Here is a 15,255-nt window from a genome sequence, read left to right on the forward strand (position 1 = left end):
CAATTTGCAAAACCGCGAGAAAAAATGTTACTGTCCCTATTGAATTTGGCGCCATTGGTTTTAGAATAATTAAAATGTTCCACTGCGAAGCGTGCTGGTCACGAATGGGGATGTAACGTCTTTAGGAACCTTTTAAAACGCAATACGATACACGTACTCTCCCAAAAGTAATTAATGTAATGATAAAATATTTCGGGGAATGGAATTGTGGTCGAAAAGCCGAGATAAGTAAATTTTTGAAATTGATTACCAGTAAAATAATTTATTTCAACGGAAAACGGTAATGGAACGTTGTTTTTTTCTTAAGCATGCATTTAAGTTTCAATTAAAAAGAAAAATTAATATCTGATCCTTCAGACAAGTGATAACCTCAGTCTTATCGATACTTTTTAGGTCTTGGTTCTAATCAAGACATTTTTGATTAATCATTTCTGACTTCGAGCTGTTTTACAAGCTAATTAGGGGAACTTGGTGTTAGAATTTTCAAGGACATCTTAACTCTATCTGATTTTCAATTAAACTGAAATAATTGATTGATTATGGCAGATAATTTAATTTCATTGCGAAATTGTGGTTATTAATACCCTTATTTTAAACCGAGACAGAAACAGACCAAGATAATAAATCATTAAATACTTCAAATAATCTTAAAAATTGATAATTATTGTACACGACTTATATATTTATTTATTTATTTATTTCTTTTTAAGATATACAAAGTTCAAGTGGAACATTCCACCACATGTAGACGTTGGTTTGTTTTCAGACGTTACACTGATTTTACAAGACTTAATAAAAAAGTACTTAGGCTTCTACTATCTATAAATAATTAAATTTCTAAAGTTTTAAATAATTAAAATATTTGCTTTATTTTTGAAACGTAGCTCAAAACTTTATTCCCTAATTTAAAATTCACAATACCACCGAAAAGGTGGTTTGGTGATAATTTTGACACAGCATTTCTTGAAGATCGTGTAAACGGACTTCAATCTTTTGTAAATAGTCTAATGATGAATTAAGAAGTAATGAAAAGGTATTACATATTAATAATTAAAAAAATGTACTCTTTCATTTTAATTATGAGCTATTTTAATGTAGTGATTAATTTTATTTTAAATTTGTTTCGTATAGTCATCCTGTAAAGAATTTTTTTGTATGGATGACCCACCTGGTCCTGATGATGGTTTCGAAGAAAGCAGGGTAATTAACCCTTATTTTTACCAATTATATTTAATTGAACCATTAAAACTGTCTGTTAATAGGCATTATGCGAAAGTTTAGAAGAAACCATAATTGAAATGCAGCGTATACGTAGGGAAAAAGATAAAGAGGTGGAACTTCTTAAAGGAGAAGTTTCCATGCTCAAAACTCAAATGAAAATGCTTGTGAAATCACTTAGGTATGTTCAATGTTTAGTTTTTATAATTTATAATTTTATTTATAATTCTTTTTCTTCCGATGTTTTAGAATGGAATGTACAATTACGTCGTCCGTTTTGAGTCGACTTCAGAAAGCTCAAGATATAAGCGCCTCTAGAGAAAGTATTTGCAGCTCCGAAGCTTCAGGGTGTAAAGTTTTTGCGTTTATCATGTTAACGCGCCTGGGCAAGAAGAGGGTGCTCCACCTTTACCCGAAGGGTAACAAACAAAAATATTTTAATATTTAATAGCTCTATAGCTTTGCGCATGCTGACAATTGATATTGTATTTCAGCACGCGCATTCTTAGGGTTAGGCTAAGCTAGTTTGTTGCGTAAAAGAACTATTCTGTGCATTTTACGGTTGCTGCTACCAAGCCTACCAGGTAAGTTCAATCTCTATTTAAATCAGTGTTTACTGTTATTGTCCAGTTTTGACCACTTCATGACAAGCTCCAGTCATTTTTAGTCCTATATTTTCCTATAAAAACACATTTTTTCTCCTATAAAATCCTATGTCTTTATTTCAAAATCTAGCCAACAAGATGGATAGAATAATCTCAATATCCGACAATTGTCCAGTTACACTACACTTTTACTACGAAGGAGGTGATTTAAGGAGGGGTGAACGAGACCACATAGAAAACAATTTAAACCGTCAAAGAGACGACCTACTGGAAGACCCTGACCCAGGAGAAGAGGGCAATGAACCATTCGTGGAAAGGGAAGTATTAAACAATCCTCCGGCACGAGGAAGGCGGCCTGTGGGTAGAGCTAGGGCAGCTCATCAAAATGAACCATTCGTGGAAAGGGAAATATTAAACAATCCTCCGGCACGAGGAAGGCGGCCTGTGGGTAGAGCTAGGGCAGCTCGTCAAAATGAACCATTCGTGGAAAGGGAAATATTAAACAATCCTCCGGCACGAGGAAGGCGGCCTGTGGGTAGAGCTAGGGCAGCTCATCAAAATGAACCATTCGTGGAAAGGGAAATATTAAACAATCCTCCGGCACGAGGAAGGCGGCCTGTGGGTAGAGCTAGGGCAGCTCATCAAAATGAACCATTCGTGGAAAGGGAAATATTAAACAATCCTCCGGCACGAGGAAGGCGGCCTGTGGGTAGAGCTAGGGCAGCTCATCAAAATGAACCATTCGTGGAAAGGGAAATATTAAACAATCCTCCGGCACGAGGAAGGCGGCCTGTGGGTAGAGCTAGGGCAGCTCGTCAAAATGAACCATTCGTGGAAAGGGAAATATTAAACAATCCTCCGGCACGAGGAAGGCGGCCTGTGGGTAGAGCTAGGGCAGCTCATCAAAATGAACCATTCGTGGAAAGGGAAATATTAAACAATCCTCCGGCACGAGGAAGGCGGCCTGTGGGTAGAGCTAGGGCAGCTCATCAAAATGAACCATTCGTGGAAAGGGAAATATTAAACAATCCTCCGGCACGAGGAAGGCGGCCTGTGGGTAGAGCTAGGGCAGCTCGTCAAAATGAACCATTCGTGGAAAGGGAAATATTAAACAGTCCTCCGGCACGAGGAAGGCGGCCTGTGGGTAGAGCTAGGGCAGCTCATCAAAATGAACCATTCGTGGAAAGGGAAATATTAAACAATCCTCCGGCACGAGGAAGGCGGCCTGTGGGTAGAGCTAGGGCAGCTCATCAAAATGAACCATTCGTGGAAAGGGAAATATTAAACAATCCTCCGGCACGAGGAAGGCGGCCTGTGGGTAGAGCTAGGGGCAGCTCATCAAAATGAACCATTCGTGGAAAGGGAAATATTAAACAATCCTCCGGCACGAGGAAGGCGGCCTGTGGGTAGAGCTAGGGCAGCTCATCAAAATGAACCATTCGTGGAAAGGGAAATATTAAACAATCCTCCGGCACGAGGAAGGCGGCCTGTGGGTAGAGCTAGGGCAGCTCATCAAAATGAACCATTCGTGGAAAGGGAAATATTAAACAATCCTCCGGCACGAGGAAGGCGGCCTGTGGGTAGAGCTAGGGCAGCTCATCAAAATGAACCATTCGTGGAAAGGGAAATATTAAACAATCCTCCGGCACGAGGAAGGCGGCCTGTGGGTAGAGCTAGGGCAGCTCGTCAAAATGAACCATTCGTGGAAAGGGAAATATTAAACAATCCTCCGGCACGAGGAAGGCGGCCTGTGGGTAGAGCTAGGGCAGCTCATCAAAATGAACCATTCATGGATAGGGAAATATTAAACAATCCTCCGGCACGAGGAAGACGGCCTGTGGGTAGAGCTAGGGCAGCTCGTCCAAATGAACCATTCGTGGAAAGGGAAATATTAAACAATCAAAATGAACCATTCGTGGAAAGGGAAATATTAAACAATCCTCCGGCACGAGGAAGGCGGCCTGTGGGTAGAGCTAGGGCAGCTCATCAAAATGAACCATTCGTGGAAAGGGAAATATTAAACAATCCTCCGGCACGAGGAAGGCGGCCTGTGGGTAGAGCTAGGGCAGCTCATCAAAATGAACCGTTCGTGGAAAGGGAAATATTAAACAATCCTCCGGCACGAGGAAGGCGGCCTGTGGGTAGAGCTAGGGCAGCTCATCAAAATGAACCATTCGTGGAAAGGGAAATATTAAACAATCCTCCGGCACGAGGAAGGCGGCCTGTGGGTAGAGCTAGGGCAGCTCGTCAAAATGAACCATTCGTGGAAAGGGAAATATTAAACAATCCTCCGGCACGAGGAAGACGGCCTGTGGGTAGAGCTAGGGCAGCTCGTCAAAATGAACCATTCGTGGAAAGGGAAATATTAAACAATCCTCCGGCACGAGGAAGGCGGCCTGTGGGTAGAGCTAGGGCAGCTCGTCAAAATGAACCATTCGTGGAAAGGGAAATATTAAACAATCCTCCGGCACGAAAGGCGGCCTGTGGGTAGATCTTGGGCAGTTCATCAAAATGAACCATTCGTGGAAAGGGAAATATTAAACAATCCTCCGGCACGAGGAAGGCGGCCTGTGGGTAGAGCTAGGGGCAGCTCATCAAAATGAACCATTCGTGGAAAGGGAAATATTAAACAATCCTCCGGCACGAGGAAGGCGGCCTGTGGGTAGAGCTAGGGCAGCTCATCAAAATGAACCATTCGTGGAAAGGGAAATATTAAACAATCCTCCGGCACGAGGAAGGCGGCCTGTGGGTAGAGCTAGGGCAGCTCATCAAAATGAACCATTCATGGAAAGGGAAATATTAAACAATCCTCCGGCACGAGGAAGGTGGCCTGTGGGTAGAGCTAGGGCAGCTAATCAAAATGAACCATTCGTGGAAAGGGAAATAATAAACAATCCTCCGGCACGAGGAAGGCGGCCTGTGGGTAGAGCTAGGGCAGCTCGTCAAAATGAACCATTCGTGGAAAGGGAAGTATTGAACAATCCTCCAGCACGAGGAAGGCGGCCTGTGGGTAGAACTAGGGTACCTCATCAAAATGAACCATTCGTGGAAATGGAAATATTAAACAATCCTTCGGCACGAGGAAGGCGGCCTGTGGGTAGAGCTAGGGCAGCTCGTCAAAATGAACCATTCGTGGAAAGGGAACTATTAAATCATTGAATATAGGAAATAATAGGATCAACAAATTATTTACTAGTATTTATGAAACAAATGGTAACTAATTTACCTTAGATAAATTAAGTCAAATGAGAGTTACAGTAGTTTATTGATGACAAAAGTTAGGGTTAATTATATTATTTATTTAAAATATAAATTGCAATTTTTTAAAGTTATGGCTGTTCAATAATTACTTTGAAATCATTAAAACAATAAATTGCTTTAAGAATATTTTGGTTAAACTTTTTGTCAAGGTTTAAACACGCATGATTAATTTATTGGAAAGTGCTAAAGATTTATTTTAAAAACACATTTGGTTTGATAATTGCTACGTTTATTTATAGCATGCAATTTGGAATTATATTTCCCTGGTTGTTATTTATTTATGGTATTCATTATAATAATTTTCCAGAAAATTAAAATTTTGTTTTTCACGTTTAAAGCTAATAGTTGCGTATTTTTTTAAAGGGTTTCATTCGTAACTTTATAAGGAAAATAATTTTTGACACACGAAAGCCTTTTAAGAATAATTAGTGATTGCGTCCTAACTGGCAAAAAATAGACCTTAACAGGAAAAAGCTATGAATAACTATAATTAATTTTAACTGAATCTAAAATGTAAGTTTCACTATGAATACATGAGATGGATTAAAAAATGTTCAAAGACAGTCATACGCGAAGGTTGGATTTAAAAAGTGTGAAAAGTTCAACATTAACGTTAGAGCACCAATAATCATTTTGTTAATCTCTCAAGTGAATAATTCAATGTTGAAAAATTATTTATACACATTTAATCCTAGGACTGTAAAATTGAGAATATATAATAGCGAGAAAAATAGTAAGCATGGATTTTAATGTTAAATTTTTTTAGGTATAAAAAAGGGAAAGGGGAGTTTGTTAAAATACTGCTAATATACTTAAAGATGCTTTTTAAAAAGGGTAGTGATTTGTTGGTGTAGAATCTGCAGTTTAGCTTAGAGAGTTAATGAAGCGCCTTGTATTTCGTTAGTGACATCTTCAATCCAGTTGATTTATTTTTTTTCTATATTTCATACTATTGAACTAAGATGGCGTTAGTGGTTAATGTCATTAATCGGTAGCTTTTTTTACTGGTTCCATCGCGCTTGGTTTTGTTTTATTTATGTAGAGTCTGCAGTTTAGTTCACAGTTAATGAGGAGCCTTGTGTTTCACTATTGAACTAAGATGGCGTTAGTGGTTAATGTCATTAATTGGTAGCTTTTTTTACTGGTTCCATCGCGCTTGGTTTTGTTTTATTGATGTAGAGTCTGCAGTTTAGTTCACAGTTAATGAGGAGCTTCGTGTTTCACTATTGAACTAAGATGGCGTTAGTGGTTAATGTCATTAACCGGTAGCTTTTTTACTAGCGCCATCGCGCGTGATTTTGTTTTGTTAATGTAGAATCTGCAATTTACTTCAGAGATTTAATGAATTGCCTTGTGTTTGGTAGCGACATCTCCAGTCCATTTTATTTTTTTTTATATTTATTACTTTTGAACTCAGATAGCATTACTGCTTAACGTCATTAATTGACAGCTTTATTTTACTTATTCCACCGAGCTTGTTTTGTTTGGCAAACGTCCGTAAAATAACGTTCATAAGGCGTTTTAATGGAAATTTAAATTGAAGTCCAAAGTGATTAGGTGGTTAATCACAGTTGGGTTTTTTAGAGTTATGAGTGAAGTACTTGAGGTTTAATCGGGTGGTGAAGGAGGGGGGATTTGGGGTATTTCACCACCCGCGGACACGGGGTAGTCAGTTCCTGTAGGGTAGGCATGCTGACAAGTCCCTTATTCCCTAAAAACTTTGTCGCCCAGAAGCTTGGCTTACAGGAGTGCGCCCAAACTCCCAACATAGTGAAGTACATAATTTTAGTAACAAACCATTGCTGTTCTAAATTTTAATAACGTTGAAGCAACTTTTGTTCAAAAAAGTTTTTTTTGCGAATTCATATCTGTTATGAACTTCTATTGTGTTGATGAACTTGAAGGCAAGGCTTGCCAAGCCGTTATATAAATGCAGGGAAATCAAATAATTGACATGTATTATTTGGCCTTGGTACACCTTGACGTTCTATAGACACTCGCTCAACCAATACGAAGGTAAATAACCTTTGATATCTTTGCTTTTTTTTAATCCAAAGTCGCTCTCATTCTTTGAACACGCCAGTCTAAAGTGTCTGTTGTTTCGGCATAGAAGTTGAATATTTTATTTCTTGATCTGTCTATCGAAGTCTTGTGGTGTTGTTTTTTATAATGATGATGATAATTTTTTTTAGCTGTGTAGTTTTAACCTTTTATTATACTGGTAAAGGCTATGATGAATTATCTTTCTGTTGAAGCTTAGCAGCTGGCACGTGTTGATACAATACGCTTGTAGTTGTACGAAAATAGTCTTTAAATTGCATGTTTCAAACTTGAAAATATGCACTGCTTGTAGTATTTATGTCGAAATAATTTTGTTCTTCGTTATATTAGTTATGTAAAGGGGCGGAGGGGGAGGACGCGAAAGAAAACTTTACCATTTACTGGCTATTATATGTTCATTTAAATATAAGATTTTGAGGGTCTATTTTTAAAATTTTCTCACGCAACTCTTAACTTTAAGTTTGGAAACAGTGCAGCTAGAACATGACAATTATTGTTTTTTTGCGTGGGGTACAAAAGGGACAATAAAAAGGTTATAAAATTTTGAAGAAAAAAAATTATTCCAAAAGGCTTTGCAAATTCTACCCCTGTGGGTTTTAATCAATGCCACCCGTCACTCAGACTACTCCAGCTGGTGAGAAACACATAGAGAATATGCAAAACTTCCTGGAATATTAATTGAAAAAAAATGTTTTATATATATATATATATATATAAAACCAATATATATATATATATATATATATATATATATATATATTGGTAACCGCAATTGGGGAAATAATTCTCAAACTTTATAAAAACAAATTATCCAACAATAGTAGGATATTAGTTAGTGGGACAAATTAATAAGTTCATATGGCTATTAAATACTTTAAAATAAATTTTTGTAAGTGGTATTAGATTGGGTCGGGTACACATTATTGATAAGTTATACAAAGGAAAGGTTATATTAATAAATAATATTGAAACACAAAATCTTCGCTACAGGGGTTGAAATTAAAACAGTATAATATTAGATTAAATTAATTTAATTTATAAAATCTCGTGGACTTTTTTTGGAACGGTTTGAAATTGTTTATGTAAAGAAAATTATAAGAGTCTTAATGTAAAAAAAATATAGCGCGCTTAAAAGAGAAAAATGGTAGTTGCGAAACTGTTAATTAGAAAACTCTTTGAATATATTAATTTTAATCAGTATCTATTTAAAATTTGGATACGAGTGTCTAAATCTCAGTTCAAAAAATCTGTTCAATGTGAACTAATAGGATGAGTTTGTCTGAATAGTTTCACCAGCTTATTAAAGAATTATATTTAATCACATAGCATTACCAACAGGGGCTACGTTTTTAGCGTGTTTTTTACATTACCAACAGGGGCTACGTTTTTAGCGTGTTTTTTACATAAAACACCATTGGGGCAAGACTAATACAGAGTACCAGAAGAAAATAGGGGAAGTGGGTAGCCGTAGCCTTGAGCCATACAAGTCGTCCAGTGATTCTCACTTACAATGGTCGATTCCCCTACCACCCTTTAAATTTGAATCTGGCCAATCGGCGCGAAGCATAAAATAGTACCAGATTTGATTGCGAACGCCACCATGTAGCGAACTGTGGAACTAACTTGTGTAGTCTGCTTATATTTCTGCTGTGCTTCAGTTTGAGTTAGGGTTACGTCAGGCAACGGGTTAATGCGGATATTGGTTTAATTAAGGACGAAAATTCGATTATTTAATAAAATGAATGTCGTTAAGAGTACGCAGTGTGATTTAACGTACAAGGAAACTACCGATAAGAAAACTCAGGCTGTGTTGAAAGGAAAAGCAAGATCTACCCAAACCAATCCCAATGTTAAAAATCAAACTACAAAAACTTGGATACAACTTTATTACCTTGAACTCTTCCCTATCACAGTTTAAAACTTCGGACAAGTTAATTTTTTCCCTGGAACTTAGAAATACCATTGTATTTAAAAATAAAGACATATTTTAAAATAAGTTATGAATTTAGTACTTACCACTCGATTCCAGCCTCTGCCTGAGTGCCTCACTGCCTCTAGCAGACGCGTCTAGTCAGTTGGAAGGCGTAGGACCGTACTGTCCACAGAATTACGTCACTCGTGTGTTAATGCGCGTAAAAATCCTATCTATCTTCACCCCCACGGGGAGGGAAATGGCGCGAAAAATCCGTAAACGGGACGCCTCGCGAAGTTGCCCAAGCTACCCACTTCCCCTATTTTCTTCTGATAGTACTAAAAACCCTTCACTAGAAAATTCTAAAATGAATGCAAGAATCATCGCCTTTTTTCGTAACAATAGCATGGCCCTACAATCCTCCCTCCTCTCCCTTTCACGGTTATTATAGTAGGCAACATCAAAATTACTCCAGAACCATCGTTAACCTTAAACTTGCTCTAGGATTAACAATCTTACCCAGTCATAAATTACTTTAAAGGGAATATGAAAGTATTAGTATATCTTTGACAGATATGATGCTCCTTTCTGGTACGAATATTGAAATTTTGGACTTTACGCGGGGTAAATTTGATATGGATTCTTCAAGCACGTTAGATTCCCTTTAATGTGTCTGGACTCTTTCCAAGAGCAGAACAGTGACGTCAGTCAAGTTACTGACGAATCTCTCCCTTTTTCTGATCATTGTATCACTGACCTCGTACCAGCCGTTGTCTTTTCTCACAAAGTTCACATAATGTCCCTCGGCCAACGATTCACCTTTATGAATAATCACCCCTTTAGTTTTAAAAAGCATCTTACTCATAGTGACATTTTGATTTTCAAAACTTGATATTTTGGTCGAAATCTTAATTGGTCGACCATCATTGTAATCGCCACGGAGAAGACACAAAAATACGTACTTCCCGCTGGATATCAATACATCACGCTCTTGTATTTTTGGGTTGTTACAAAATACCAGAAGAAAATAGGGGAAGTGGGTAGCTTGGGCAACTTCGCGAGGCGTCCCGTTTACGGATTTTTCGCGCCATTCCCCTCCCCGTGGCGGTGAAGAGAGATAGGATTTTTACGCGCATTAACACACGAGTGACGTAATTCTGTGGACAGTACGGTCCTACGCCTTCCAACTGACTAGACGCGTCTGCTAGAGGCAGTGAGGCACTCAGGCAGAATGGCAGAGGCTGGAATCGAGTGGTAAGTACTAAATTCATAACTTATTTTAAAATATGTCTTTATTTTTAAATACAATGGTATTTCTAAGTTCCAGGGAAAAAATTAACTTGTCCGAAGTTTTAAACTGTGATAGGGAAGAGTTCAAAGTAATAAAGTTGTATCCAAGTTTTTGTAGTTTGATTTTTAACATTGGGATTGGTTTGGGTAGATCTTGCTTTTCCTTTCAACACAGCCTGAGTTTTCTTATCGGTAGTTTCCTTGTACGTTAAATCACACTGCGTACTCTTAACGACATTCATTTTATTAAATAATCGAATTTTCGTCCTTAATTAAACCAATATCCGCATTAACCCGTTGCCTGACGTAACCCTAACTCAAACTGAAGCACAGCAGAAATATAAGCAGACTACACAAGTTAGTTCCACAGTTCGCTACATGGTGGCGTTCGCAATGAAATCTGGTACTATTTTATGCTTCGCGCCGATTGGCCAGATTCAAATTTTAAGGGTGGTAGGGGAATCGACCATTGTAAGTGAGAATCACTGGACGACTTGTATGGCTCAAGGCTACGGCTACCCACTTCCCCTATTTTCTTCTGAAAATACGCATTGCACCTCTGTTAATCTCATCCTTTTTTCTAGAGATTTCAAATCAATTTTATCTCGGTTTTCTAGTGGAAGATTGAAAATGTTGCTTTCAACAATATTTTCCGAATTTTGTTCAACTTGACTTTTGGGGGATTTGGAAACGTTTCGCGACTTTGACCAAAAAAGATCTTTTAGAGCCTTAGAGTAATCGGCTTCCATTTCTTGGCTTAGTGTCGTCAAAAGGACCATCAAAAATTCACTGGCGTCTTGTTGATAGTTTTGCGTAAAATGATTTCCGACAGCCATTCTCAGTTCCAACCCTTTACGACTGAAACTTCCTTGAGAACTCTCGATGTCGTTTATCGTGTTATGGAGGCAACGTAAAACTGGTTTTTCAACGTATGATCCATTGTAAGATTTAACCAATTCTCTTAATTCTGGCACTAATAAGAGTAGTTGCAAAACGCTATTAGAATAGCATGTTACTTGGTCATCGTTAGCTAAACCCTTCAAGGGCAAACTATCCGAACTCTGTTGGGCTTTCCTTTTCTTCTTCGGTGTTTCTGCACATCTCTCTTCCTCGCCTTCTAAAAGGCTTTTAGATATTGTAGGCGCACTTCTTTTCTTACCTCGACTTTCTTTCAACTCCGTTATTTCCAAAAGAGGCAGATCTGGCCTATATTTTTGCGAAGCCTGTTATACTCCATAATGGCTCGCCCATCCGCCTTAATTTTAGTCAGATCGAACTGTAATAGATGGAGTCCGGCTAAAGACGTCACTCTTGATAAAGCGACGTACGCCATGCCGGTTCCGAATAAATTTCGACCCAAATCCATAATGGTGCATTTTAAACTCATGCCTTGGCTTTTGTGAATCGTAATAGGGTACGCCAGGATGACGGGAAACTGGGAGCGCTTAATGTAAATTTTAGCCATGAGCAAAAATTTAACGCTTATTTTCTCAACTAAAAAATCGGAGATATCGTCGTCGTTATTCGGTTCGCGATCTACTCTGAGAAAAATACCAGTAACGTTTCCTTGTTCGTCCTTCTTGAATCCAGTTACGAAACCCATCGTACCATTTACAACGCCTTTTTCAAAACTGATATTCCTTGTGACCATTATTCGGCAGCCAACGCAAAGAAGTAACTTGCTCTCCAAACCGCCCGTTTTGGACGGTTCGTTTTCTAGCCTTTGCAGCCTCCCGAGAAAGTTTTTATTCATTTTTTTTTCACAGTCTGCGAGTCTATTCTGACAAGGAATGCTTTCAACTTTCTCGCATCAAACAAATTGGGTGAAACCCTTCATTGGACAGCCTAATGAAAAGCTCCATAGCCACCTCGATGTCATTTCCTCCCTCAAACAATCTAGATTCTGAGGTTGCAACATCAGCTTCGGAAATATTTCCAATTCTAACACTGCTTAGAATGTCTCCGTAACTTTGGTCGTTGGCTTTGCGTTAGTTCATCGTATTTAAAAAACTTCCAAAGATCACTTCCTCCGATGCAATTGAATCTAAGTCTGGCTTCTTCGGAAGTGATTTTGATAAACACCGGATTTCTTTGAACCGGAGGCAATTGGAAAAAGTCTCCCAAAACAAGAATAAATACAACTCCACCAAATGGTTGGTTCATTTCTCAAAATTCGTTCAGCCTCTAGTGAACGTGAGTCAGTAACACCGACGAGACCATAGAAATTTCATCAATAATTAACAGTTTTAAATTTCCCAAGGTTTCTTTCATAATGCTTATATTCTCAGAACTTAGGGAATGGTATTCGGCGATACGCCCATGATCTACCGGCAACATTAGTAATGGCCACACTAGCAGGATTTTGAAAGCGTCGCCTTACGGCGTAGGCGAGAGTGTCGATAAGAAACGACTCTCCAGTGCCACCAGGTCCCGACACAAAAAGGCACTTGTTTCCAGATTTTTCTCCATCTTGGGAGAAGTGATCCATGATGTGATCATAAATTCTCCTTTGATCCGAGTTTAGTGACGCCACATTGTCAACATCAGTCTGAAAACTCATTTCCATGGCAGCTTCCACATCAGCCATCGCGTGCTCGGTTTCGATAACATTTTCTTTCCCTTGCAGCGCATTTTCATCGTCATCACTTTCTGCCTCCGAAATTATGGTTTCTGGCTCTTTCGCCTTTTTAGAAACCTCCCGTTTCTTTTCAACTTCTTTGGAAACCGAGAGTTTCTCGTGATATTCTCTCATGTCCTTCAACACCGAAAGCGAGTTTTTGAAAGCATCGGCGTATGTTTCAAAATCGCCCAATAGCTCAGTTTCAGCACGCCACGGTTTGAATAGGATCAATAGAGCGTGACAATACTTTCTTTCTCCTCTATCGGGTCGTGAATATAGTGCTCTATTATGTAGGGCTTAATTCTATTTCTCATAAAACCCAGATTGTTTTTCAACTCGATTACATTCGCATTTTTCTCGACACCATCAAAGCGCATCGCATGATCGTAAAACTGACCAAATTCCCGCAAACTAAGATTTTCCAAGCTGTCAGGACAATTCGGATATTTGTCGTCGACGAGCCCTTTTTGGCAAGTGTCCTTGCTTTCGGGGTCAGTTTCCCCTCAAACGCGCGAGTTCCTTGTAACCTTTCAAAACTCTCGATCGGTTTTCTTTTAAGTTAGTGTTAATAAATCTAGTGCTGTCGGTCTTGTTGTAAAGGTCTTGGCCCAGCATCATATCGAGAACTTCATAAATTCCTATTTGCTTGCACGTCAAAGATTTCAATCTATAGGCAAATAATTTTTTGGACAAACTTTCGTTGCCTAACTTGTCAAAGGTTTGGTCCATGTCAGACCAGTTTCCTTTTGTGACGTACGCCGTGACATAGTTTGCCACTATTTCCGATTTGTCAGCGACAAATTGCAATTCCATGATGGCTTTGGAAGCCAAAAGTAGTGTGGGATTGTAATCATTGATTAAAACTTCGTGCTGTTTTCTCGGCAAGTCGTACAGTCGTTTCTCCGCCTATTTCATTTTACGGTGACGATTAACTGATCTAACAGAATTCATAGTAGCAATGTTTGTTACGTTTCGAGGGAAACCGTAACGACACACTTTCAATCCTTTTTTAGAATTTTTCACCTTCTTATAACAACTGGAGGTGCATTTGTGAGTTTGGAATTTTTTTACCAGCCGGTGTAGTTCCGGACTTACCGATGCTCTTTTTGCACGTAATCCAAAATAGTCTCGGTCGAAGAAGTTCCAATCTTTGGAGCGTCCTTGGCCCACAAAAGCATATGGTAGTGAGGTAAACCTCGAGATTGGTATTCAACCCGCCAAAAATAATGTTCTATCATGCCAAGAACTGGATTTTGCTTACACAAGACAAAGTTGTTTAACAGCGACCACACTTTGTTGTGAAAGTGCAAATTGACGCTAAGAGGGTCGAAATTCAACAATTCAGCCACCGTCATCGACTCTACTCCCGGATCGTCTGAATTAACTTTTCTCAAGTGATCGTGCAGTTAAATATCATCGTACTCGGCCGGATTAAAAGTTAGAAGCCAGGTGGGAGGACCAAATTCCCGAATCATCGCTAAAACGTTTCTAAGAACTTTATACCAGTAGTCCTTCGTTCCTCGAATATGACCCAAGAAAGTAGCTAAATTACTCTCAAGTTCTTTATCGCCAGATTCAACGCGACTGAGCAAATTTTCAACCCCAATTGGCATGGGTTTTTTTACACGAAGAACGTAGTTCAAACTGCTAGAAATCGCTTTCATTTCGCATTCTTGATAAGATTGAATTAATCTCGTCTAAAAATAGGACTTTTGTTCAAAAGACGGGATAAACGATACTCGGTTTCCGTTATTTTCCCAAATGGTCTATCATCGTGCTTGCCAAAGCGACCCCGAGGGAAAAAATGAACGAAGCTCATGTATTCCAGTTTTTGTCCCAAGTGCTAACTGGCTCGGCTTCGACGCGCTTCATTTGGTAAGCGCCAAGTAAATCTTTCGGTGGTTGAACGTTCACTGGATGAATGGAGTAATGATCGTACAGATCATTGGCTTCACCCTCAGATAGTTTTCGCAACAAAGCCTCGGGCTGTGTTAGACTTTTGTAGGCGTCGCCTGATGCAAGTCTACACAGAAAAAAAGTGTTTAGAAACTAAACACGTGCCTAAACACGACACTGCAACAGATATTTTATCACGTTTTAAAACAGTCATGTTTAAGTAAGAATGGTGTTTAGGTTTGCAACACCTTATGTTTAGGTTCAAAATGTGTTGATCGCTTGTCATATCTAGTATTTAAACATGTTTAGGGTGGTAAATGTCATGTTATTATATTATAATGCTTAGTAACAAGACGTGTTTACACGATTATATGCCTAGTTGTATTACATGT

General features: G+C 38.9%; 1 protein-coding gene across 1 annotated transcript in view; it reads left to right on the forward strand.

Moving 5' to 3' along the window:
• Nucleotides 1-1,135: 1,135 nt before the first annotated feature.
• The window catches only part of LOC149655823 (uncharacterized), a 38,558-nt gene continuing 24,438 nt past the window's right edge, over nt 1,136-15,255 (forward strand). The window contains exons 1-3 of the mRNA XM_089844918.1: nt 1,136-1,200; nt 1,263-1,399; nt 1,468-1,637. Of these exons, the coding sequence (XP_089701044.1) occupies nt 1,156-1,200; nt 1,263-1,399; nt 1,468-1,637 (352 nt within the window). The 5' untranslated portion in view covers nt 1,136-1,155. The remainder of the gene's footprint in view (nt 1,201-1,262; nt 1,400-1,467; nt 1,638-15,255) is intronic.

This window comes from Phalangium opilio, unplaced genomic scaffold, assembly GCF_054372755.1.
Source record: "Phalangium opilio isolate 3A_F unplaced genomic scaffold, DU_Popi_V2 ptg000078l_1, whole genome shotgun sequence".
Lineage (NCBI taxonomy): Eukaryota > Metazoa > Arthropoda > Arachnida > Opiliones > Phalangiidae > Phalangium > Phalangium opilio.